This window comes from Aotus nancymaae, unplaced genomic scaffold (genome assembly GCF_030222135.1).
Source record: "Aotus nancymaae isolate 86718 unplaced genomic scaffold, 86718_ANA_hifiasm-v0.15.2.pri h1tg000029l, whole genome shotgun sequence".
Classification (NCBI taxonomy): domain Eukaryota; kingdom Metazoa; phylum Chordata; class Mammalia; order Primates; family Aotidae; genus Aotus; species Aotus nancymaae.
The window spans coordinates 60,595,725-60,622,972 of record NW_026988442.1 but is presented as its reverse complement, the minus strand read 5'-3'; the positions used below and the strand labels follow the sequence as shown (position 1 = coordinate 60,622,972).

At 35.2% G+C, this 27,248-nt stretch overlaps 1 protein-coding gene across 4 annotated transcripts in view; it reads left to right on the top strand.

Annotated features, from left to right (window-relative positions):
- RIF1 (replication timing regulatory factor 1) overlaps positions 1-26,712 on the top strand; it is a 72,235-nt gene extending 45,523 nt beyond the window's left edge. For 3 of the 4 annotated variants that reach the window (XM_012457071.2, XM_064382784.1, XM_012457070.2), the window contains exons 22-36: positions 1,521-1,785; positions 3,287-3,329; positions 4,449-4,651; positions 5,805-5,907; positions 7,015-7,134; positions 8,160-8,311; positions 8,980-9,060; positions 9,151-9,205; positions 9,612-12,833; positions 14,100-14,246; positions 14,561-14,638; positions 14,728-14,843; positions 16,545-16,698; positions 18,973-19,081; positions 19,876-26,712. In XM_012457071.2, coding sequence (XP_012312494.2) covers positions 1,521-1,785; positions 3,287-3,329; positions 4,449-4,651; positions 5,805-5,907; positions 7,015-7,134; positions 8,160-8,311; positions 8,980-9,060; positions 9,151-9,205; positions 9,612-12,833; positions 14,100-14,246; positions 14,561-14,638; positions 14,728-14,843; positions 16,545-16,698; positions 18,973-19,081; positions 19,876-20,090 — 5,063 coding nt within the window. In that variant the 3' untranslated portion in view covers positions 20,091-26,712. The remainder of the gene's footprint in view (positions 1-1,520; positions 1,786-3,286; positions 3,330-4,448; positions 4,652-5,804; positions 5,908-7,014; positions 7,135-8,159; positions 8,312-8,979; positions 9,061-9,150; positions 9,206-9,611; positions 12,834-14,099; positions 14,247-14,560; positions 14,639-14,727; positions 14,844-16,544; positions 16,699-18,972; positions 19,082-19,875) is intronic. The other variant, XM_012457074.2, reaches the window with a different exon arrangement.
- The last annotated feature ends 536 nt before the right edge of the window (positions 26,713-27,248 follow it).

Below are 27,248 nucleotides of genomic sequence, written 5' to 3'. Positions count from 1 at the left end.
TTTTTTTTTTTTTTTTTTTTTTTTTTTTGAGGCGGAGTTTCGCTCGTTACCCAGGCTGGAGTGCAATGGCGCGATCTCGGCTCACTGCAACCTCCGCCTCCTGGGTTCAGGCAATTCTCCTGCCTCAGCCTCCTGAGTAGCTGGGATTACAGGCACGCGCCACCATGCCCAGCTAATTTTTTGTATTAGTAGAGACGGGGTTTCACCATGTTGACCAGGACGGTCTCGATCTCTTGACCTCGTGATCCACCCGTCTCGGCCTCCCAAAGTGCTGGGATTACAGGCTTGAGCCACCGCGCCCGGCCCCATTCATTTCTTTACAGGAGTACCACAGAAATAATGCTGTAGTTCTTTTTCAATTCATTATTTTCCCATTACTGGTGATGTTAACATTTCCTGTTTGTTTGAGGATGGCTTCTGCCAGTTTTTCCACTGTAAGGTTAATAACTAAATATTTAAAATTAATGAATGTTTTGTGGCACACTTACTTGTTTCTCTAGATATACTTTCATTTACATCTAATATCATATGGATCATGCTAATGATTCCTCTTTCTGTATTTGTCTCTACTGTCTCTAATAGTGAGAAAACTGGTTTTCATGATCCTCAATATATTTACAACTTGACCAGTCACTTGTGTGTAACCATTTTCCTGGCATATGGTTGTTACCTCACCTCAACATTCTGTCAGAGAATTTCTGGATTTTGTTTTTCAGTGTATATTAATATCTGAGAAATTGATTCCAAGAAGAAAACTCAACTTCCTTTTAGTAGCAACACTTTTTCATTTTACATATGAGATTAATTTTTAATTAAGAAGCATTAGATTAGTTTTCTGTTAAATTTGAGATCTCATTCCTTAAAATAGTGGATTGGTTGAAGAAACAGGTATTTTGGAATGGGTATTTTTTTGGGCAAGAGCAATGTGGGTTTATACTTGTAGGTAGATGTTTATAGAGGGATTAAGGAGGGTACAAAAGAGTACTTTTAGGAACAAATCTTTTTCTTTAAATCTAGGAAATAGGCAGTAGACTTTCTGCATTCTTTCTCAGATTTGCATCTCTTGTTCAGTGCTATTTGTAGGGATCAGTGTACTATAGATGAGCAAGGAAATGGTCATTCTAGGAGGAAATTTTTTGATTTTGAAACTATTAAAATTTAAATTTGGAACCTATCTTATGTAATTTAGTGCTTTCCTACATATTAGTTGTTGACATTTTAAGAAATATAAAAGTTTGAAATTCATTTTATAATTCCTAAGAAAAAATAGACGTAGTTTTTCTCGAATTCTTATTCATGATCTGCTAAGTAGTTTTCATCTCCCATTCTCATTTGTAAAGATAATGTTCTAGTTATATTTATCCATTAATGGTACTTTATGTTGTGATTTGCTTGGGGTGTCAGTCAGCAAATGGAAATGTGTTTGATGTATCTAACATTTAAATGTGAGCTATAAATTGTAAAAGTGGCAATGACACTATTTTCAATTTATTTGAGTTTTTAACTCAATTTTATTTTAGCACCACAGAGACCTTCAGATTGGTCCAAAAAGAAGAATGAGCCCCTAGGGAAATTGACTTCTTTATTTAAACTTACTGTGAAAGTGATCTATTCTTTCCACACTCTGAGCTTCAAAGAAGCACATTCCGATACCCTCTTCACTATTGGCAACTCAATCACCAGCATTATTTCCAGTGTACTTGGACGTATTTCTTTACCTTCTATGATCCGAAAAATATTTGCAACTTTAACAAGACCTCTGGCATTATTTTATGAAAACTCAAAGTAAGTACTTTGGGCTAAGTAGCTTTGAATTAAATGTGTACAATTTAAATAGAGGTAGCAACTTCTGGTTTTTAATCAGCTGTGTTGTTGTAAATGGTAGTCTTGGCAACTTTGTGGAGAGGGTAATAAACTACACTTTTCTTGAAAATATAGTTCAAATAATATGGAAATATGAGAGAGAAGTTGGAAGTCTTTCTATTTTGCCTGTTACTCCCCTTTCCCTTTTTTTTTCAGTGCCCTGTCTCTTCAGATTTGTTTATACAAACAAGCATACTTACTAAGTACACGATAGATATGAAAGCCTACTTGACATGCTGTTTTGCAGTCAGTTTTATGGTATGCACTTAATTCAGTTGGCTGTTTATATCCATGGATCCTGCTTTCATGGATTCAACCAACCCTGGATAGAAAATACTTGGAAAAATTAAAAAGAATAAAAATAATACAAATAAATACGACCGTTATTTACATAGCATTTACATTGTATTAGATAATATAAGTAATCTAGAGATTATTTAAAGCATATGGAAGGATGTGTTTAGGTTACATGCAGATACAACTTGTTTTAATTGGAGTGTTGAGCATCTATGGATTTTGGTATCCTGGCAGGACGGTAGTCCTGGAATTAGCCACCACCACGCCTGGCTAGTCCCCCATGGATAGTGAGGGATGGCTGTCTTTGTACTGTATACATGAGAATCTCATTTTTAAAAAATGTCTACATGTGATTCTGTTTAAGTTTTTACCCAATTTCTGATTGGTGGACATAGATGTTTTTCTAGTGTTTTCCCTCAGAATAGTTGAACATTAATTATTTGCATGTAAATCATTGCCCACATTTGCCATTGTTTCTGTAGAAGATTACTTAAGTAAAAATGTTGGTTTGAAGGGTATGCACTTTTATGTTTCTGAATTGCTCTCCAAAAAAGTTGAGTTAATTTTGCATTACCCTTTATTTGAATTGAAGCAAGCAGTGCCTTAAAACCTAGGGAGTGGGGAGAAAAACCAACCCTATAATAAACTTGAACAAGCCTTTTGAAAGAATTAATCAGTATTCTTTGTAGCATGTTTGTGTGGTTCAATCATAATACAGCTTGTCTTTCATAAATTACATTCACAGAGAAAGTTTTAGGAACAGATTTTATAAAGTACAAATACAACTCCCAAATCCATGAACTTTTCTCTACAAATCTTTTAAGTCTGTATTTCATTAAAAATAATGCTTAAAGGAAATGTAACGAAATAAGCAATTAGTATGATTATTTCTTTGAGATTTATTGTAGATATTTTCTGTGATTCATTTTTCAAAGATTGGATTGTTTTATGCTTAATATTTAGCATTTGATTTTTTTAACTTGTTAAATCTTCGGGCTTCTTTTTATATTACTCAATTTATTACTATGTCTTTATTACTTCTTTCTTAGGAGTAGCTTGTTAGATAGTACAGTGTTAACTTCCAGAAATATAAATGGTGTTCTATTTTATGTGTTTTCCTTCCTAGGCTTGATGAAGTTCCTAAAGTATATAGTTGTCTGAACAACAAGGTAAAAATAGACAATTGTCCATAAAACATACTTTCGTGATGAGAAAATGATAGGGTTTAGATAATTTTCTTAAACATAATTTTGCTGATTTTTAAAGGGGTTATTTTTCATTTTTTTTATTTTTTGGAGATAAAGTTTCACTTTTGTTGCCCAGGCTGGAGAGCAGTGGCACCATCTCAGCTCAACTGCAACCTCCACCTCCCAGGTTCAAGTGACTCTCCCACTTCAGTCACCTGAGTAGCTGGGATGATGGGTGCACGTCACAACACCTGGCTGATTTTTTGTATTTTTAGTAGAGACGGGCTTTCACCATGTTGGGCAGGCTGGTCTTGAACTCCGGACCTCAAGTGATCTGTCCGCCTCAGCTTCCCAAAGTTCTAGGATTACAGGCGTGAGCCACCATGCCCGGCCTATTCTTCATTTTTAATGGGCATTTAATAACATCATATGAACACATTTACAGGTAGTTTTTTTTTTTTTTTTTTTAAAGGATTTAATACTTTAAATTCATGTTAAGTAATGAACTTTTTTTTGGAGACAAAGTCTTACCCAAGCGGGAGTGCAGTGACATGATCGCGGCTTGCCATACCCTTGTCCTCCTGGGCTCAGGTGATTCTCTCAGCCTTCCAAGTAGCTAGGACTACAGGCACATGCCACCATGCCTAGTTGATTTTTGTATTTTTTATAGAGGCAGTGTTTTGCCATGTAAACTCCTGAGCTCAAGCAATTTTCCCTCTTTGGCCTCCCAAAGTTCTGGGATTACAGGCATAAACCACCAAGCCCAGCCTAGTTAATCAACTCTTATCTCATCCCTTTCTTTATATATGATGGCGATTGGAACCAAAGTTTTTTAGGTGAACTTATGTAGGTAATTATTTATCTTGTTATTATAAAAACATATTTTGTGAATAAAAAATAAGTTCAAAATCGAACTGTAATATATCAACAACCAAAGCAAATTCAACTGATAATTTGTCAAGTTGTAAAGAGGGATATATATTTAAGACAACAATGGGGGTTAGTTTAAAATTTGTCTTAAGTTTAAAAATTGCAGTAGCAACATATTGTGCGAGTTAATGTTTAGTATATTTTTTGCTTTTATTTTTTTCTTTTTCCTAGTTAGAAAAGCTACTGGGAGAAATTATTGTTTGTCTACAATTCAGCTACACTGGAACTTATGACAGTGAACTTCTTGAACATCTCTCCCCACTATTATGCATAATATTTCTGCACAAGAATAAACAGATTCGAAAACAGAGTGCTGAGTTCTGGAATGCTACATTTGCTAAAGTGACAATGTTGGTTTATCCTGAAGAGTTGAAGTATGTTAACAACAAAACTTCTATACAACTAATTATACTGTTGTGATCATGTAAATTAATATTTTGGTGTAAAATAATCTTTTCTTATGAGGAATCGTTACAAAGGATTCCTTAGTTGAAATATTACCATTTGGGATACATGGTAATTATTAAACGTTTCACCATTTCGTTCGTCCTTAGAATAACCTTGATTTCAGGAACGAAGAAAAGCAGTTTAAATTATCCTTAATAAAACAGACAAGGAGGATAGGAAATGGATGATTAGTAAAGGTAGACATGAATGCTTTGTATAATCTACTTCTCTTTGGAATTTTCCATGATACAAATTTGGAAATTCAGAACAGTATAGGGAATAATACGAAAATTGTCTAATTTATCCCAGTTATTTTTTTATTATTATTATTTTTTGAGATGGAGTCTTACTCTGTTGCCAGGGCTGGAGTGCAATGGCGCGATCTCTGCTCACTGCAGCCTCTGCCTCTCAGGTTCAGGTGATTTTCCTGCCTCAGCCTCCTGAGTAGCTGGGATTACGGGTGCCCACCACTACACCAAAATAATTTTTTGTATGTAGAGACAGGTTTCACTATCTTGGCCAGGCTGGTCTCGAACTCCTGACCTCGTGTTACCCCCTCCTAGGCCTTCCAAAGTGCTGGGATTACAGGCATGTGCCACCACATCCGGCCTTTGTGTTCCCGGTTTTATATATGCATAGTAAGGAACAGTCTTTATTTAAAAATAAAAATCGACCGGGCGCGGTGACTCAAGCCTGTAATCCCAGCACTTTGGGAGGCCGAGGCGGGTGGATCACGAGGTCAAAAGATCGAGACCATCCTGGTCAACATGGTGAAACCCCGTCTCTACTAACACAAAAAATTAGCTGGGCACGGTGGCACGTGCCTGTAATCCCAGCTACTCAGGAGGCTGAGGCAGGAGAATTGCCTGAAGCCAGGAGGCGGAGGTTGCGGTGAGCCGAGATCGCGCCATTGCACTCCAGCCTGGGTAACAAGAGCGAAACTCCGTCTCAAAAAAATAATAATAATAAAAATAAAAATCTATTTTGCTGCTCTAAAAATTTAAAGTGCTGTTGTTAATGGATCATCAGTTCACCAGTACTACTTGACTTAAGGTGTATATTTTATGTACTTTTTTAAAGGCCAGTATTAAGACAAGCCAAACAAAAATTTCTACTCCTATTGCCTGGTTTGGAAACTGTTGAAATGATGGAGGAGGAATCCAGTGGACCATATTCTGATGGAGTAAGTTGGGGGATTTTATTGTTCATTTGTTTTTAGATGTTTAAATTGTTTATTTGTTGACATATGTTATAGAACTGAACAGAAAAGAGTTCTGTAACGTAGGCTTTTTCCATGTTGTCGGTTGTCTGGCCTAAAATTACTTTTGTGAATTAAGGCGTAAAATTTTCACTAAAGAGTCTCATGTAAATAGTCTCTTATTCTTGTCATGAATCACCCGTTTTGAACTCAGATACCTCATCTGTGCTCTTCACAAAGAGTAAAATACATAGTTAATTGTTGCTCTGAAAAACTGGAAATAGTGGTTACTAATTCATGTCTAAGCAAAAGCTGTTCATTTTCTCATTTTAAAAAAATTGATTTTCTCATTTCTTCTACCAGAAAAACACATCTTTGCTGTCACATCACATTAGGAGCAAAGTTTCTTTCACTAATAATATTTGATTACTGCCTGAAGATCTACGAGTTAAAGGCACGGGTACTATATACCTATGAGGTGGAGTGTTCTTAGAAAAGTTTTTTCTATTCAGAGCAGATAGGGTATAGCTATTTTTTGTTTAGAATCCGTAAGAGGAAAAAAGAATGTTATAGCCAGCTAAGTACTACATTTGGTTTTGACTGAAGTAAAAATTTTTCGCCAGATAACTAACAATTAGGATTGTTAAAGAGTTGTTCACTGGAATTTGGCCTGTAAAAGCTGTATATTCTGTTGAGGGTGGATATGCTCTATCATACATGCTTTATTAACCCTCTGTTGTTTAGTGTTTAAAGTTCTATGGCTTTGAATTTTCTCTTAGAAATATTTTCAGTTACAGGTAGGGTGTTTGAATCTGGTAATTTAATTCACATTGTGTATTTATGTGACATGTCTTATTTTCAGAATTCATAAAATTATAAATATTAAACAGCTACTATAAAAGAGATACCAAAGCCATTTGCTATTGAATTAGACAGTGGCTTTTCTTTCTTTGATTTTTATAGGCTTGAATAATTAGAAAAACTTTGAGAATATTTGCAATTACTATCAGATTGGAATTTTCAAAACGTGAAAAGGAAAAGCAAAATACTACCTTTGTACTTAATGAAATTGCTTCATTTTTAATAAAACAGACAGAAAATTCACAATTAAATGTGAAGATAAGTGGCATGGAAAGAAAATCAAATGGAAGAAGAGATTCATTTTTGGCACAAACTAAGAATAAAAAAGAAAATATGAAACCAGCAGCCAAAGTATGTTTTTAAAAGTACACTTAAAAAATCAAATTTTTAAGATAAAGTATATGGTAACTTGCATACAACTTTAAAAATTGGATGGAAAAGCTGTAAAAGACTAAATAAAGGTTGGGATTGCAGGGGAATTGAGAGCATTTGGCCTAGAAAGACTGCTAGGATAGCATGGTAACCTAGAAGCCTTGGGTGATGATTTCTTGTTAGGAAAGGTAAGTTTCTGTGTAATGCTTAGCAACTGTCACATGTAGTTATCCAGGCAGCAGACCCCTTGAGATGGAATGAGACTAGTTATGAATGACTAACATGGGTAGCACAAGAGGAAAATATTTTAGAACTTGTGTTTAGCATTGTTGTTTTAGAACTTAATATTTCGAATAGAAATAAATAATGCCTAGATAAGACACCTGTGTTAAGCTCGAATGTGAACCTAAGTATCATGCTAGTTGCCAGTTAACTGACTTTGAGACAACAGTTCTCTTTTCCATGACGTCCAGTAAAGGTTATTCTAGAATCTTGAGACTATAGCCCTGGTGAAATAAAAAGTGTTATTTTTTTTTTAGAGTAACTCTGCCATATTTTTGTAGCTACAATAAATAAAATTAAAGCAATGGTTCCAATGAACATTTATTGATAACATTGTAGTACCAAAGTTACTTGTATGTAGGGCATATTGGTGACTTTCACTTGACTAAGTCATGTTTAAACTTGAGAGCTGCAAATGTATTCACCTCTGCCATATCAGTTCATTTCCATGTGTTGGCCTGACGAACGTTTTTGCCCATATTTTGTAGTTAAGCACAGACTTGGCTACTTTGCAAAGCGGTTTAATGCTTTCTATTTTCTCAGCATTTATTAGAGGCAAAAAGAAAGTGGGGAACATTGTACTAACTTGTTACTGATCGTGAGTATTATGAACTTCATCATCACTATTAAAAATGGTGTCACTATTAGAAGAGAGTAATAGAAATACTGGAAAATAATTTGGAAACTAAAATGTGCATTTGTTTATTTTTTCAAATCTGCAGCTGAAACTTCAATCTTCATCTTTAAAAGTAAAGAGTGAAATTCTTCTGGAAGAAGAAAAGTCTACTGACTTTGTGTTTATACCTCCAGAAGAAAAAGATGCAAAGGAAAGAATACTAACTGAGCATCAAAAAGAAGTTCTCAAAACAAAACGGTTTGTAGGCCTTTTATCTTGAGTTAGGTATTTGGTATTCAGGCTTAGATTTCATGCAGCAAACTATAACTTTGTGTTTAGAACTAAAATACTATGTGTACTAAATTTTAGTGCCAAAAGTTACACTGTACATAAATGCATTTCATAATGTATAAAGCTACCTAGTAATGTACCAAATATTTATAAACTGAATTCCTTCTTTGAGGTAGGTTGGGCAGGGAAGACAGTTTCATGGAATATCTGGGAAATATGCATTTTAGGTCATGATTTTATAACAACTTAGTAGGATTGCAAGTTTAATTTCTTTTTACATTTTTTATTTTTTTGAGACAGAGTCTTGCTCTGTTGCCCATGCTGGAGTGCAGTGGCATGATCTATGCTTACTGCAGTCTCTGCCTCCTGGGCTAAAGTTAGATTCTTCCACATCAGCCTCTCAAGTAGCTGGGACTACAGATGGACATCACCAAGCCTAGCTAATTTTTTATTTTTTGTAGAGATGGGGTTTTGCGTGTTGCTCATGCTGGTCTCGAACTTCTGAGCTCAAGTGGCCCGCCTACATCAACCTCCCAAAGTGCTGGGATTACAGGCATGAACCTGGCCATAAGTTTAATTTCTAATTGTAAGAATATCTGATTTTTGAAGTTACTTACATACAGTTTTTTTTTCAGGTGTGATATTCCTGCCATGTATAATAATCTGGATGTTTCCCAAGATACCTTACTTACTCAGTATAGTCAGGAAGCGTCTATGTAAGTATAGAAGCCATCAAACTTTTATATCTGTTTTATTCATTTTAAAATAATTATAAAAGCAATATTTCTTACAATTATTTATTTCAGGGAAATTCCTACTTCAACCAGAAAACCAAAGGAAGATTCTAAGATGATGATTATGGTATGTTTGGCATTTCATATTTGGGGCTTTTTAGAATCATCTTTCCATTATACAGTCTGTTAAATTGCTGAAAGGTCTATAGGTCTTCCCTTTATTAATTTTAGGATTTACTGTATGATTTCCTGTTAACTCCCATTCAGATAGTAGCAGAATATCAGCAGATACTTTGGTTTGTGTGTGTGTGTGTGTGTGTGTGTGTGTGTGTAAAATAAATGTACTTGGCTTTTCTTGAATATTGACTATTAGGAACACAAATTATTAGGCACCTACCACTGACTTTGGAATAGCTGCCATGTATTCAATGTCAGTGGTTATCTTTGGATTACTGAAGTTTTATACCAAAGTTTTCCCAGAAAGTGAAACTTGACAGTTATTAATCTCTATGTATGTATATATTTGTGTGCAGGAGGAGCAAATGGACAGTGACATTGTTATTCTTCAAGATGTCACGGAAGACCGTGGTACGGATGAACATCTTGAAAAGGCCTCCCTTTCAAATAATGAGTGTGGTTTTCTTGATAAAACCAGTGCAGAAATGTTGAACAGTAATAATGATGCCATTAAAAAAGCTTTAATTTCATCAAAGAAAACATCAATTGAATGTGCATCCAGTACAGAAAATTCTTCTGTTATCAGCAGTAGTTTGATTTCTAATGCTGCTGTTTCTGGAACTCCCCCACACCCTACAAGTCGGAGGCAAACCTTTATTACTTTGGAGAAGTTTGATGGTTCAGAAAATAGACCTTTTAGCCCATCTCCCTTGAATAATATGTCATCAACTGTTACAGTAAAAAATAACCAGGAAACCATGATTAAAACAGATTCTCCACCACAATCAAAGCAAAGAGAAGGGACTTTTTCAAAATCTGATTCTGAAAAAATAGTGACTGGAACTAAGAGATCAAGCCGGAGAGCTGGTAAAGCTGAACAAACAGGGAATAAAAGGTCTAAGCCCATAATGAAATCTGAAAAGGAGAAAAATACTGAGGAATCTATTGAAGGCATGGTAGTCTTAGAAAATAACTCACCTGGTTTGCTTAATCAAACAGAATGTGTGTCAGATAATCAGGTTCATCTTTCTGAATCTACAATGGAGCATGACGATGCAAAGCTTAAAGCAGCAATGGAAACTGTTGTATTATTGGAAACTAATACTATAGAGGAGAAAAATGTAGAAATTAATTTGGAATCCAAAGAAAATACACCCCCAATAGTAATGCCGGCAGATCAAATGGTAAATGAGGATAGTCAGGTTCAGATAACTACAAATCAGAAAACCCTCAGGCGGTCTTCAAGGCGACGTTCAGAAGTAGTAGAGTCTACCACTGATAGCCAAGATAAAGAAAATAGTCATCAAAAAAAGGAACGACGTAAGGAAGAAGAAAAACCTCTTCAGAAGAGTCCATTGCATATAAAAGATGATGTGTTACCTAAACAAAAACTGATTTCTGAACAAACTATTGAGGAGAATTTAATTGAAAAAGGAAATAATTTTCATGAGAAGACTCCTGGGGAAACCAGTGCTAATGCAGAAATTGAGCAAAATAAAAAAAAGCCAGAACCTGAGAACATTAAGTCTGAGGGAGATAATATCCAGGACATTGTAGACAAGTCCTCTGAGAAACTAGTCAGAGGCCGAACACGGTATCAAACAAGAAGAGCATCTCAGGGTTTGCTTTCTAGCATTGAAAACTCGGAATCTGATAGTTCGGAGGCAAAAGAAGAAGGTTCTAGGAAGAAGAGATCTGGAAAATGGAAAAACAAAAACAATGAAAGTGTTGACGTTCAAGATCAAGAAGAGAAAGTAGTGAAACAGGAATGTATAAAAGCTGAAAATCAGTCACATGATTATAAAGCAAGTTCTGAAGAAAACATAAAACCTCAGATTTGTGAAAAACGTGATGAAGGTAGTACTATAACATATCAGGATTCTACAGTAACCTCAGATTTGTTGCAAGTTCCTGATGATTTACCAAATGTGTGTGAGGAAAAAAATAAAACTAGCAAATGTGCAGAATATTCCTTTGCAAGTCTAACTGTGCCAGAATCAAATCTAAGGACTAGAAATGCCATTAAGAGATTACATAAACGAGACTCTTTTGATAATTGTAGTGTGGGAGAATCCTTAAAAATGGGGACATCAGATATTTCTTCACTTTCAGAAAAAACTTTTCAAACACTTGAATGTCAACACAAGAGAAGTAAGAGGGTGAGGAGATCTAAAAGTTGTGATTGCTGTGGGGAAAAATCACAACCTCAGGAAAAGTCACTCATTGGGTTAAAGAATACAGAAGATAATGATGTAGAGATTAATGAAACCAAAAAGGCAGATGTACAGACACCTATAGTCACATCAGAAACTTCTCAAGCTAATCCAGATTCGGAAGGACAATTTTTAGGTGAACATCATAGTGTATATTTTCATTTGGGTCTCAAAGAGGATAATGATACTGTTCATGATTCATTAATTGTTTCTGAAACCAAATTAAAAGAAAATACTATGCAAGAATCTCCTCCTCCTGAAATAATAAACTTTACAGAGGAAACTTGTGATAAGGATTCTAGTGATGCAGTGTCTCTGGAAAGCCAAGAGTCATCTAATGAAAAATTTAAAATTGTTGGCTCATGTTTAGGTGACTCGAAAAATGCCTCACAGGAATCTTTGGAGACAAAAGAAAAACTAGAAGAAACCTCCAAAAAGGAGCTGAGTCTAGAGAATGTTACTGTTGAAGGAAGTGCAGGTAAAGTAACAGAATCCAACCTAGAGAAAGTAGAAACTATGGAATTGGATGTAGGAAATGAAGCTAGCTTCCCTGAACAAGAGAGTACCAAAACTGACATTTCTGAAGAAGCAGTAATAGAAGAAAATAATACAAACGATGAGTCTGAAGCAGACACAGGTAAACTGAATGCCAAAGAAGCAGCATCTGACGAATTTAATTCCGGTATTAGTCTTTCTGATAATATTACACCTATAAAATTGAATGCTCAGACTGAGATTTCTGAACAAACAGCAGTTGGGGAACTAGGTGGTGGAAGTGATGTATATGATCCACACTCATCTGAAAAAACGAATACTGAAATAGAAAATTACGAAGAAATGATGATTGGCGAGGCAAAGGCTGAAACTGGCCCTGATGACAAAACAGAGAATGAGGACATAACTACCAAAACCTCAAAGTCTGATGAAGCTGAAACAAAAATGTTGAATGCGGAAATGGACAACTTTGTTCGTGACACAGTTGAAATGAGCCCTGAAGAAGGTATCATTGACTCTAATAAAACTGAAATAAATACGGAATGTAATAAATCTGAAGAAAAATTAGGTAACAGTCAAATGATAAGGGAAAGTGATATTTTACAGGAAGATTATACTTCAGAGAAAGTGGAGGAACCATCACAGTCTCTGACATCCAGAACAGCTATCTCTGAACTAATAATAGAAGACAATAATGCATCTCCTCAAAAACCAAGGGAACTTAATTCTTCACTTGTGTCAGCAAATGATAGTCCTAGTGGCATGCAGACACGCTGTGTCTGGTCTCCTTTGGCTTCTCCATCTACGAGCATTTTAAAGAGAGGACTAAAAAGATCCCAAGAAGATGAAATCTCATCACCGGTTAACAAGGTAAGGGGAATGAGACTGAAAATTAAAGAACCCAGTATTTGGTTGAAACATTTTGGTCATACAGTGACCTCTAGCGTATGACAAAATATTTCAGTTATATCACCACTCATTTGATTGTTTACCATAATGGTTGCCAAGGAAAGGGTAGGTAGAAGAAAAGGTTTTGAAAAAAGGAGACTGAAACCCTTTAGATAAAACATCTTTCATTTTATAATACTAAAGATCTTTATGCAGCCATGCACATTTTTCACCTTTGGCAAAATTGATAAGGCTCCTACCGTCTTTTATTCTCCTCGTACCATAATACCATTTGAGGATACATATAGGAACACAGGCAACATTGCCACTGATAAAGCAGATTTAGCAGTTGTCATGTGCTGGGACATTATTCTGTTTTATATTTTATTTACATGTTTATATAAACTCTTATTTCCGGACCATATCTAATTAAAAAGAAAATCTCATGCCTTTATTAATTTGTAGATGTGATGTTATTTATAGTTATTTATATCCCCATTTCCTCAGCTAAATTACAGATTTTTTGCTTTAGAAAAGATGGATTATCTGTGTATCTGCTTTAGTGTCAGGCCCTGTGCCTTGCACATAGTTTGTTGAATGAATAAAATAATAGGAAAAGTTAGATGTATTTACATAGCATATTTTGTCTTCTGCTTAATAAAATAGCTGTCCTGAAAAGGTAAGATGTTGGAATTCCTTGATTACTTGAACTTGGTATTTACTGTAGAATACATTTTATTTATACGAGCATGCATATATAGACGTGACACCTTGCTTTTTGCCTCCAACAAGCACATTGAAAATGTTCCTTCAAAATTCCTGTTCCTGTTATTCATACGGTGTCTCAACTTGCAAGATACACTGAAAATTCTTCTGCTGAGACTCTAAAGATTAAATTATTTCTGTTTTTACATCAGTCGTCTTTCTAGTCTGGTAATCCCATAAAGTTACTAGAATCAGATCATACACTTTTAACTGCCACATGCAGTTTCATTAAGTTTTTGCTACTATGCCTTTTTCACAATCTTTGGTATTATTCAGAGACAGTTTAAAATATAGAAAATTAGAATGAATTGTGGTGTTAATATGATCTGTGAAGACAGTCACTGGGAAGAACTGTAGCTGACGTCTAGTGAAATAAATTTTCTAAATCATTCTATTTTTGGGTAACCTCATAGTGAAAGCATACGATGTAATTTTTTTTAAAACTTTAATTTTGTTAAGTAAAATCCTGATCTATGTTTTCAGGTTCGCCGTGTCTCCTTTGCAGATCCAATATACCAAGCAGGATTGGCAGATGACATTGATAGACGATGCTCTATTGTTAGGTCCCATTCTTCAAATAGTTCTCCCATAGGAAAAAGTGTTAAAACATCCCCTACTGCACAGTCTCAGGTAAGCTGCAGGCTTTAAAATATACATATATGTATACAGACACAGAGTTACATGTGCATGATGTGTCATAAAATGAACTATTTGAAAAACATCTTTGTGTTGAAATATTCTTTTCATCTGCTACACGGTAAGGAGAAAGGAAGAGATGGTAAGAGGCAGTAATGATCTAGCAAGTAATTGATTAGGTAGTAGATTACTCTTTTTGTGTTTTTTGAAATTTTAAAGAAATGATTATAGTCTAAGTTGTTAAAATTGTAAAATTATAGTCATCTAGGGTTCTGAGTGTTTTTTTCTCTCTCCTTTCTTCTATCTAGCATAATACCACTTCAGCCAAAGGATTTCTGTCCCCAGGATCACGTAGCCCTAAATTTAAGAGCTCAAAGAAGTGTTTAGTAAGAAGTGCTTTAGTTTTCATGTCACTTTATATTTTCATGTTTAGTCAGTTGACCTCTGTTTAACAGTTTCTGAAATTTATTCTAAGATTTCAGAAATGGCCAAAGAATCAATACCATGCCCAACAGAAAGTGTTTACCCAGCTTTAGTGAACTGTGTGGCACCAGTTGACATCATTTTACCTCAGATTACATCAAACATGTGGTAAGTGGTTATTTAGGCTTCTTGCTTATATCGCAAGGTGCCACTTATTTAAGAGGACTATTTGAATTCTCAGGGTTCTCATGTTTAGAATTGATTGGCACGTACACATTTTATTTTTGAAATAAAAATGCAACTGAGACGGTAAGCCAGATAAGCCAATATGAGAAATACTTAATACAATAAAATGTATGCATATTTTAGGTGCTGCGTTGAACCCTTACATCCATCATGTTGTTTAATCCTAATATAAACCTTATGAGGAATATGAATGCCATTTCTACTACAACCAAAACCAAACAGCTATTTAGTCATATGTAAGAAGCATGAGGCTCACATACATAAAACTTGTTCATCAGATATTTTGTTTCTAATTAAAAGTTTGTTTCCTTGGTGTTCTAAGTCTTGGAAACTTAAATGCATGCATGTAGATCATTCACTATATCTTAATTTTTTTTTGTAGAGGGAGTCTCGCTCTTGCTGCCCAGACTGGAGTGCAGTGGCACAATCTTGGCTCACTGCAACCTCTGCCTCCTGGGTTCAAGAGATTCTTCTGCCTCAGCCTCCTAAGTAGCTGGGATTACAGGCGCAGGCGCCCACCACCACACCTGGCTAATTTTTGTAATTTTAGTAGAGAGAGGTTTCACCATGTTGGCCAGGCTGGTCTTGAACCCCTGACCTCAGGTGATCCTTCCACCTCGGCCTCCCAGAGTGCTGGGATTACAGGTGTGAGCCACTGTGCCCAGCTGATCATTCACTATATCTTGATTAAAATAATTATTTCAGGTAGTTTGTGATGCCTTGAGATTGCTTCTCTTTAACGGAATTATCAGGCTACCCTGTTGTGGCATAATCCCCAATAGGAAATGAAGTGTTCTTAAACTTCTCCTTTATTTATTTATTTATTTTTTAATAACATGCATGCCATTGTAAAACTTCTCTGAGGAATTTAATGATTGAATAATATGTGTCAGACATACCAAGTCCATTTCTGATTAAAGTTGGGGAGGCTGGACACAGTAGCTCATGCTTTGTAATGGGCAGATAGCTTGAGCCCAGGACTTCAAGACCAGCATGAGCAACATGGCGAAACTCTGTCTTTAAAAAATAAATATATTAGCCGGGCATAGTGGCGCATGCCTTTAGTCCCAGCTACTCGGGAGGCTGAGGTGGGAGGATTGCTTGACCCCTAGAGGCAGAGGTTTCAGTGAGCTGAGATTGCGCCACTGCACTCCAGCCTGGGCGACAGTGAGACCCTGTCTCAAAAGAAAAAGTTGTTGGGGAGAGGGAACATTGCAAGGGTTGTAGGTTAGATAAAACACTGAAAGCTACACGTTGTAGTGTAACAAGTTTTGTCTTCTTACCCTACTTATGTTTATAACACAATGAAAAAGCAATTATGTGTACTTAAGAATCATCTATTAAAGAGATGTATGTAAAGCACAAAATATGATTTTGTGCTTTAAAGATGTATATAAACCATTCAAGATGTATGTAAAGCGTAAAAGTAGTAGTAGGCTCATTCACTTTCCAGTACTATTCATTATGCGAGACATACACATCAGATTCGAATTTTATTTTAAATTACACGTACATGTGCTTGTCTTCACTGTGAGCTAACATCATTGATTGAGCTTATATGGAGAAATTCAACTTAATAAATAAAACAGTGTAATTATAATTTCCTATTTCTGTTTTGTTCAGGGCAAGAGGCCTGGGCCAACTCATTAGAGCTAAGAATATAAAAACTATTGGTGATTTGAGTACTCTTACAGCATCTGAAATAAAAACTCTTCCTATCCGTTCTCCAAAAGTATCCAATGTAAAAAAGGCTCTCAGAATATATCATGAGCAGCAGGTAAAAACTTAGATGTTAGTACGATGAGTGTATTAATACATGATTTAGCAATACAGTTAAGAAGTTTGTTAAAACATCTTTATAATGGCGGAGGGAAATTGGTTCATTTATTTTGTACTATCTTTATGTAATGCACCTCAGATATATTTTTGTTTTCTCTTTGAGTTTCCTTCACCTCCGTCTCTCTCATTTCCACCAGTCAGTATTTGATTCCATGTCTGCTACTGGTAAAATCTGGATGTTCAAATCCAAGCATCTACCAAAACTCTACAGATTTGTAGGTCACCATACTTGATTTTGATGTCTAGCACATTTGTCACTTATTTTTCTTGTCCTTCCTGTCAGTGTTGTGCACATGAATATTTTGAGTCATAAGCATTTTTTAAGATACTGATGAAAACGTCAGATTCTTCCCCACTAGAAAACTGTATACAGAAAATTTTGCCTATAATTTCAGAAGGATTCACAGACTGCTGAAACCCATTCAGAGACCCTCTACTCATTGACACTACAGGTTGAGTATTCCTTAGGTGAATTGCTTAGGACCGGAAATGTTTTGGACTTCAGATTTTTTTTTTTTTTTTTTTTTGGGATATTTGCATTATACAGCTACTTGGCAGTTGAACATCCCCTAATCTGGACATCCAGAATGCTCATTAGAGGATTTGGGCATCATGTCAGTGCTCAACAGGCTTCAGATTTTGCATTTTTGGATTAGGCACACTCAACCTGTATCAGAAGTTGTGAATAAATGAAAAAACAGAGTAAGCAGTGTTCTGAATCAGAATTTCTCAGACCTGGGGTTCGCCAGCTACTGAAGACTTCTGCTGCATTCTTGAAGGTCCTTGATTTTGTATTAATTTATTTGTGATCTTCTAAACATTTGTTAACCCGTTACTCATGAGAGAAAACCAAAAAATAGTAATTTTCTGTCTTAGAGATCAAATTTAGTTTCTGAAGTATTTTATTCAGTTTCTGTGAGTCTTGGGAAAGTCTGTGAGAATTACCTTTTTTTAACAGCTTTATTAAGATAGGATTTACATCATGTAAAATTCACCTTCCCTTAGTATACAGTTGGTTTTGAGTATATTCACAGAGTTAAATAACATTCCACATGATCTAATTTATAATCTTTTTTTTATCACCCAGAGAAGAAACTCTGACCCATTAACTGTCACTCCTTGTTTCCACTGCCCAGCCATGCCTACCTTTCCTCTATAAATTTGCCTATTCTGGACATTTCATAAAAGTAGGGTCTTACAACCTGTGATCTTTTGTGACTGGCTTCTTTCACTTAGCATAATGTTTTCAAGGTTTATCCATGCTGTAAAATTTCCTTTTTGAGGTGGAATAATATCCCATTATGTATGTATACCACGTTTTGTTTATCCAGTTGACAGACATTTGGGTTGTTTCCACCATTTGCTGTTATGAATAACACTACTGTGTCTACAAGTTTTTATATGGATAGATGATTTCATTTCTCTTGGATATATATAACCAGAGGTGGAATTGTTGAGTCATATGGTTACTGAACTTATTTTCAGAAAGTTAACTTTTTGAAGTATTTTCTCAATCAGTGGTCCATAGGTCCTAGGAACACTTAGGAAAATTGTATTCAGGGTTTTTTGTTTTGTTTTGTTTTGTTTTCCTTGTCGCCCAGGCCGAAGTGCAGTGGCACGATCTCAGCTCACTGTAACCTCCACCTCCCAGGCTCAAGCGATTCTCCTCCCTCAGCCTCCTGAGGAGCTGGGATTACAGGCACTTTAATTTTTGCATATTTAGTAGAGACGGGGTTTCACTATGTTGGTCAGACTGGTCTTGAACTCCTGACCTCAAGTGATCTGCCCGTCTTGGTCTCCCAAAGTGCTGGGATTACAGGCGTGGGCCACTGTGCCCAGCCAAAAAATTTTATTCTTTTAAAAAAATTCCACGTTTTTAACCTTGGAAATCTCTGCTATAGACTTTTTTACACTACATTCTTGAACTTGAGGAGTAGAATGTAATTTTCTCAGCTGCTATGGCTGTATTTCTTGAGAAACTATTATGAAATATTGTTAAATCCTAACCCTCTCTCAGGAAATACTTTGTAATGCTAAATTTTGTGTAATTAGAACATACTTTCTTAGCAGTATTAGCTCTTAATTGTGATGGGTGGTAGAATATAGGTTCTATACAATATGTTTTGTAGTGTTTGTACTATTACTCCTATTAAAAGTAAATTTCAAAGTGTCTTTTTTTTGCTTTTTTTCTGCTCCAACTATGGTAATCAAGGTGAAGTCTCGTGGACTAGAAGAGATTCCAGTTTTTGATATTTCTGAAAAAACAGTAAATGGAATGGAAAATAAATCTTTGTCACCTGATGAAGAAAGACTTGCCTCAGGTATATTTTAGCAAAGTGGGATAATTTTATTTAGAAGATCAGCTGACTTTCTTGAAGTACTTTGTTATGTTTTCAGTTTTAGTCTAGTTTGACCATGCCTTATTTTTTTGACAATTATTTTGTGTTTACTGTGAAGCATGTGAAAAACTAACCGAATGGACATCAAATGTGTGTGTCTACTTGTTTTTCTTGTCAACTTCTACTCCATCAAGGGCTCAAGGATATAAACTATATACTTTCTGTTCTAATTATCTTAATAAAGCAGTCTACCCATTTTTAAATTTCTTCAGTAGCACAGAGTAATCTTCATGGGAATAGCACAGAATAAGCTATGGTAGGTTGGGCATGGTGGCTTACTCCTATAATCAGCACTTTGGGAGGCTAAGGTGGGTAGATCGCTTGAGGTCGGGAATTCAAGACCAGCCTGGGCAACATGATGAAACCCCGTCTCTACTTAAAAATACAAAAATTAACTGGGCATTGCATAGTGCACACCTGTAATTCCAGCTACTTGGGAGGCTGAGGCAGGAGAACCGCTTGAACTTGAGAGGCAAAGTTTGCAGTGAGCCAATATTGCACCACTGCACTCCAGCTTGGGTGACAGAATGAGGCTCCATCTCAAAATAATAATAATAAGCTATGGTAGATTTTTCTGTCAGCTTGTCTCCTTGAAGAGTGAGATACCTTAGCCTGCTGTCTCAATTTGAAATCTAGGCACTTTGACTAACTCAAAAGATCTAAATAATTTAGTTTTTGTCTGGTATAGGTTTAATTGTGCTTTTCTTCTCTTTTAGATACAGTTGATACTGTTGCTTTAGAAACTCCATTATCCAAAAATCTTGTGGCACAGATTAGTGCTCTTGCACTTCAACTGGATTCAGAAGATCTTCATAATTATTCAGGAAGCCAACTATTTGAGATGCACGAGAAACTAGGTAGTATGGCAAACTCTATAATAAAAAATCTACAGTCACGTTGGAGATCACCACCCCATGAAAATTCTGTTTAGTATTTTAAGAAAAAATTGAAAGTTTTTTTTTTTTTAAACATCACTGGATTTCTTGATGGAGGAAACAAGTTCTGAAATAATAGCACAATTTCAAAGAAGAGACTGTTTGCAAAGTTGATAACATTTGAAACCTTGAAGGACAGTGACTTATTATGTAAGTTCAATTTTGTAAGTTCATCATGTAAGATCTTTTTTTTTTTAATATATATTTTCTTGGCTGCTATGCGTGGTTTTTCAGGAAATTTATCTTTCTGAGATGTGAAAGCAAAAACTAGAAACAGAGCTATACGTTTTATTTCACACTTTCTTAAACCCATGCATATTCTAGTGAAACCTGTAAAATAAGTAAAATTGAACATTTTTCTTTGAATTTTTGCTGAACTGATTAAGGTGTTTATACTTTTTGTTTGTTTGTTTGTTTAATTCATGTTTGTTGGGCCTGAGGTTTAGGAAATTTATTGTTGGTTAAAAACCTCAAATGCGATGCAAAAGAATTGAAACTTTTCCTGCAGATGTCTACTTTGGACAGCTTTCAAGAAAAATGCAAAAAGTTTCAACTTCTGGGGGTTAAAACATTAATGCAGAATTTACTAAGATTTTATTCATTTGCATTAGCAAATATTCGTGCAGCAGCAGTTGACTGAAAATTTACCGTTATGAGACATACAGTATTCACTTTTAAATGCATGATTGTACATTATGTATAGACAATGTTTTTAATTTATAAATTTCATTCTTTGTTAATTGCATGGGTTTTTCTGCAGCTTATTGTGAATACCTTGGTTCTGTTCAATAGAAACATTTTGTATATATTAAATACTGAACTATCAGTATGGACAGTAGAAGTGCTTCATGGGCTTGCTGCACATATTTGTAGGGGTCTGTATCTGCAAGTACAACAAATAGTTTTGTACTTAGTTAACAGTCTTAGTTAAAACATGAGTTTATTTTCTAAAAGTATCCAGAATAAGTAAAATTATAGAACTAAGAAAATGTTACACAACTTTGCTGTTAATACCCTTACCTCCTTATTATTTTTGGTTTGGAAGAGGGTATCAGCCACTAGAAAGTGTGCCTCGTTACATTTCTTAAAGTTAGTTTCAGTATTTCACTGCAAGTTGGACTGTACGAAATCTAAAGTTGATCTGCTTTTTTAACCTTCAACTAAAAGCAAACTTCGAAGAAATTTGAAACTATTGTTTTTAATATGTGTATGTTTTGCCTAGGTTTGTTTTTTTTAATAGGGAATGTAATTAAAACCTTTGTAAATTTTAGCAACTAATATTAGTGCCTGACTCCCATATTTGTTTCATCTTTTTAACTGAGAATATATCTCATTTGTTCTCTGAATAGAATGAGTGAATGATCTCAGCTTTCACATTTTATTCAGAAGCTAATCCCTACTTAGCAAGGCACATAATCTACAGCAAGTCATAGAAAGTTTAATCCTTGTGCCTAGTTAGCTCTCCTGTATTCAGGGATCTCTATAAAAGTTGTTATCTTTTTTCATCATCAGCCCCTATAAAAGTTGGTGTGTTTCATCATCATAAATTCATCATAATCACAGATATTTTTGGGTCTAAATAATATATTTATATACCAAGGATGATTTTATAAAGAAATTCTGGGATCATTGAACTAAGTATTGTGAATTTGAAGTAACTAATGAAAAAGACTAATTTCTTTAAAAAGAATATAATTATGGTTTACATTGTACATCATTTATTTCTCAAATTACTAAGGAGGGAGGTACACATGAATTTTTAGTAACAGGTATGAATAAGCAGGTATGTATATGTATTTGGGGCAGAGGGGAGCAGGTTTCTTTAACACACTTGAGAATTAAAATTAGCTCATTTTGTGATTATGTGCCTTAATGTTTGTGTGAACTAAACTTGGTGATTGAATTAAGTTCTTGGGAAGCCGAATAGTAATAGCAGAAAATGTGACCAAAATGAGTAACATGTACTTAAATCACTGGATTTTATATAAGCACAGGTATTAATTTTAAAAACATTGTAGTTTAGTAAGGTTGCATTTAAAAATATTTGGGAGCAAAGACAAAGTCCTCATTTTGCTGTGGCTCTAAGCATATTTTTTTGGCACCTTATTTGCAATATCCTTCCCTTAAAGTTTCCTACAAATTCCCTGTTAGTAATTCCTAAATAGCAAAACATTAATATTCCATGATCAGCTCCACTGTGTTGTCTCACTATTAAAATGGAATCTGTTTTTTCAAATCTTTTCTAATGGTTAATAAAACGAATGTCAGATAATAACAAGAACACTCAAATGTGGTGTCTTAATTATCTTATGCATATCTAAGAAGAAACTGGTGGCATACAGAAGTGTAGTATCTTTTCTTTTTTTCAGACGGAGTTTCACCCTTGTTGCCCAGGCTGGAGTGCAGTGGTGCGATCTCAGCTCACTGCAACCTTTGCCTCCTGGGTTCAAGTATTTCTCCTGCCTCAGCCTCCCGAGTAGCTAGGATTACAGGTGCACACCACCAGGCCTGGCTAACTTTTTTGTGTTTTTAGTAGAGAGGGGGTTTCACCATGTTGGCCAGGCTGGTCTTGAACTCCTGACCTCAGGTGATCTGCCTGCCTCAGCCTCCCAAAGTGCTGGGATTATAGGCATGAGCCACCGCACCCAGCCCATGATTTTCATATCTATGAAATCTATTTTGGATTCTATAGTGGATTTAAATTTTCAGCATTTCAGTGACCTCATTGTTAAGGCTGCTCTGCCACTTGAACAAGTTTGGAAACCATTGTTGAATCATAAGGAACTTTGCTCCAATTCCAAATAGTTAAGGGATGAGTCAGGTTAAATAATGCTATTGGATAATACGGTCAAAAACAGGATTTAAACCCGAACGTTAAAAGCATGATTGAAGGCCAGGCGGGTATATCACTTGAGACCAGGAGTTCAAAACCAACTTGGCCAATATGGCAAAACCCTGTCTGTACTGAAAATACAAAAATTAGCCCAGCACGTTGGTACACACTTGTACTCTCAGCTGCTCAGGAAGCTGAGATGAGAACTGGTTGAATCTGGTACATGGAGGTTGCAGTGAACTGAGATCATGCCATTGCACTCCAGCCTAGGTGACAGAACGAGACTCTTAAAAAAAAAAAAAAAGGCATGATTAATTCTAACATAGCCCATGGATTTTTTTTTTTTCTGTACAGCTTGAAGATCAGATAGTCAAGGACTCTTGTTTCATATTTAAACATAAATATGTGAAGAGTAAGTCGTGAGGCAAGAAACAAAATTGGAGGGAAATGGTGGGAATTGTGAATATTTAAGTGAAGTTTTATTTTTCAAGGTAAAGGAATGAAAATACAATAAGTGCTTTTTAAAGAGAAAGTATAAATGAGTCAATATTTTTTCTTCCAACTTTGACTTTAATTCAGTAAGAAAGGCCTAGGTTTCATCTCATATTCTTCATAATTGATTTTCAAGAAAGTAATTTGTCATTCAGCCTAGGAGGTTATAAAATAGCAATTGTTGACATTATTAGACTAAAACTTAGGTGGGGGGCGGAGACTGTTTCTTCACTGCTGCAACCCATGTCCATCTTGTTCCTAAGCCATTAGAAATGTTTGTACTTTGTATACAAACATTAGAGTGAGGTTCTGATTTTTAACATAGTGCTTCTGAAACTTGGATGTGCATATGAACAAGCAGATTCTGATTCAGTAGGTCTGCAATGAGTCCCTAGAGTCTTCAGTTTTAGACACAGTTCCAGGTGATTCATACAGATGCCTGTGGACTGTACTGGTAGATGGGCTTCAGGCTGTGTATTAGGTTTTGGTAACCCGAGCAGATTCAAGTCCTTGATAACTGTCAAGTTTATGAATTGGGGATGCAGACTGGTTTTGAAGTGTTACAGCCTAAAGTTCAAAAATTTTAAGAAAGTTAAGGATAGAATTTTGCTTCTTTAAGAGCCTTTTTAAAATATGGAAGACTTATTTTTTAAATAGGCAGACTTTAAGAATTTCATGTTATGAAGAATTATTGATAAGGCAAATTAGACAGTATTTTCTTATGAATATTTGTGCGTTATGGTTTATTAATACAAAAGTCAATTTCTAAGTATTAGAAATATATTTAGTCTCTAAATCTTGCCTTCTATATGGATTATCATTATCTTATTAATAAACCTGGAAAATCGACACTACCCCTAATATTAATCTGGCAATTAAATTTGGTAGTGCTATAATAAAGAAGTCAGTCTAGTGCAGATACACCCTGTCATTTTACTGTAGACCTCTGGTGACTTTAATTTTTTGTTATATTACATGGTTGAAAATTCCTGTTTCATTATAAAGTGGAATTTGAAAGAGTTGAATAATTTGATTCTCAAAAAGCAAGTTTTTCTTGGAATTCGGTTAAGGTGTTAGATTTTCCTCACATATTTAAATAGTCTGTAAGAACTACACTAAAGGCACTAAGGAAAATGTAGCTGAAAGTTAAGTAATACGTTTTAAAAATTTATCAAAATTTATCAATAGTTAGATCTGTAAAACAAATGGGGTTTTGTGGTTTATGATGTTCAGTTAATAAGTCTATTATGTGTCAGGCTTTATATATTACTCTTTGCAAGTAACCATTAAAATTTGAGTCATTGAAGTTTGAAGATCTATAAATATTTAATATAGTAGTCTAAACAGAGTTGTGAGAATTTACTCAGTTCTGAAATAGAATGTTAAATTTTCCGATGTGGTCCTAATCATTTTTTTTCTTTACATACTAAGCCTTTCTTAAACCAAATATGACATGGTAAGTTGTAAATACCATTGGAATAAAAGATAACCCCTCATCTTACCTAAAAAATTGAAGGCAATATTTTACTTTGTTGATATCACAAGTGAGAAAAAATGTCTGTAACTTTTGTACTCTACTTGTAGCAGAGGGAATATTTTGGCCACACTATGCCGATTTATAATTGTAGATAAAGCTAAATTTACTAGACAGCAAGCTTATATGCTGATAGAAATTGGTGCACTGAGAATTGATGAGATGAAAAGAATGGAAAAGGCAGATTAAGCTGGAATTTTAATGCATAGTCCATTTAGTATAGAGGTAAGCTGTTTCTTAAATGGATAAACAACATATAACTAGGAAGATCACCGTCAAAGTAAAGTGTCATGGAACTGGAAATAGAGTATAGTGTAATAATTATTTTGATACATAATTGAATAGCTAACAAGTGTCTAAAGGGTTTTTTATTTTTATAGAATAGGAATTTTCCAAAAGAAAACAATTAAGAGCAAAATTGGTTTTGAGTATAGAAACTGAAAGATCGCAGTCTTAACTCCTAAGTTTTTTACAGAGCACAGGTTGGCAAACTGTAGCTACCTGTTTTTTGTGCCGCCTGTGAGCTGAGACTGGTTTTTACACTTTTTTAAGGGTCAAGAAAAGAGGTGGAGGATATTTTGTGACACATGAAAACAAATTAAAATTTCAATATCCAGAAATGAAGTTTTATTGGAACAGCTGTGCTCTTTTACATACTGTCTTTAGCTGCTTTCCTGCTCCAGTGGCTGAGTTCAATAGTATAACAGAGTCTGTATGGCTTGCAACAGCTAAAATACTGTCTGACCTTTTACAGAGTTTGTCGATCCCTTTTATGGTTGATAGCTTTATTCAGATATGGCATGTTAGTCCATTTAATTACTTGCTTCTAGCTGGCAGAGTGAGGTCTTGATTACTTAATTTCTATTACCCTTGTATTTTCCAAAATGGCTTCTCTTGATTTTACTTATGTATTTTACTATTGCTCAAATTACACAGATACTAGGAAACACTAGTATTTATAAATACACTTCTTTTTCTACTTAAACTCTCAAACTACAGTTACGTATCTGCCATGATGTTAAGGGACCTTGATGGTCTGTGAATTGTCAGTTGCTTTCAGCACTACCTCCTGTGGATAGACCTGACTGATAGCACTTAGAAAGACTGATAGAAGCCAAATCAGTCATTAGCTTTATATTGTTGTCCCCATCAATTGGTAAACTCTAAGAGAGCTTAGTTTTACATTCACAAAATATTTATATTTGATAAGTCTTAAAAATGATTTAAGTTGAAACTTAACAGAAGTACTTGTTCATTCCTCACTTACCTGTAAATAATGGAAATAATGATGCAGTCAGTTTATTTTATTTTATAATGCTTATACTGGGGGTCCCAAACCCCCGGGTGACATTAGATTCTCACAGGAGCATGAACCCTGTTGTGAACTGCACATGCCAAGAGATGTAGGTTATGCACACCTTATGAGAGTCTAATATCTGGTGATCTGAGGTGGAACAGTTTTATCCTGAAACCATCTTCCCCAACACCTCCATCTGTGGAAATTGTCTTCCACGAAACTGTTCCCTGGTGCCAAAAAGGTTAGGGGACCACTGCTTTATACGATGTTTGAAGCAGGCACACTTAGAGTTACTATTTCTGGTTCTTTATGACTGTTGACGGGGGCAGAATCTTTGTTTGAGTCACAGTGAAACTTTTCATGCATCGAGAGTTGACTGTTACCACTTGACAATGGAAACTGGATGTTGAAACATTTTTTAACAAATGCACTTTTACCTGAAATAAAATTATAAAAACTAAACTCTGGTACTTGTTTTTTGTTGTCTACACTTTGGTTTTTTGTTTTGTTGTTTTAGTGAGATCTGAAATGAGTATGAATAGCATAATTCAGATACCACAAAGTGTACATTGTATTCCTCTACAAACATGAACTGTTTATTTTCTTTTTCCCCTTTTATGGTCTGCTTTTTAATCACACAGATTTTGTTTTATTCATAGTTCTATGGGTTCCACTGGCATCTAAATCAAGAAGTGGTGATTTTTATTTTTTTATGAGTTCAGTTTTTCATTGAACATGTTAAAAGAGAGGTTTAGTCAAATGAAGGCTGAGTAGATGCAGGAGAGCTTGGAGAGAGAGTTCACATGGTGTGGGCAAGGGCAGAGCTGGCACTGCCGGGCTAGCCACCAGATGAAGTAAATGCCTCATCCCACCATCACTGTAGCTTCCTCTGCAGGACCAAGCACCTTGGTGGCAGCCGAAGAAAAGCTCCATAGTTGTAAGAAGAAAAACATCACAACAATGAGGTAAACAGTGATGTTGAAAAACTATATTAGTTT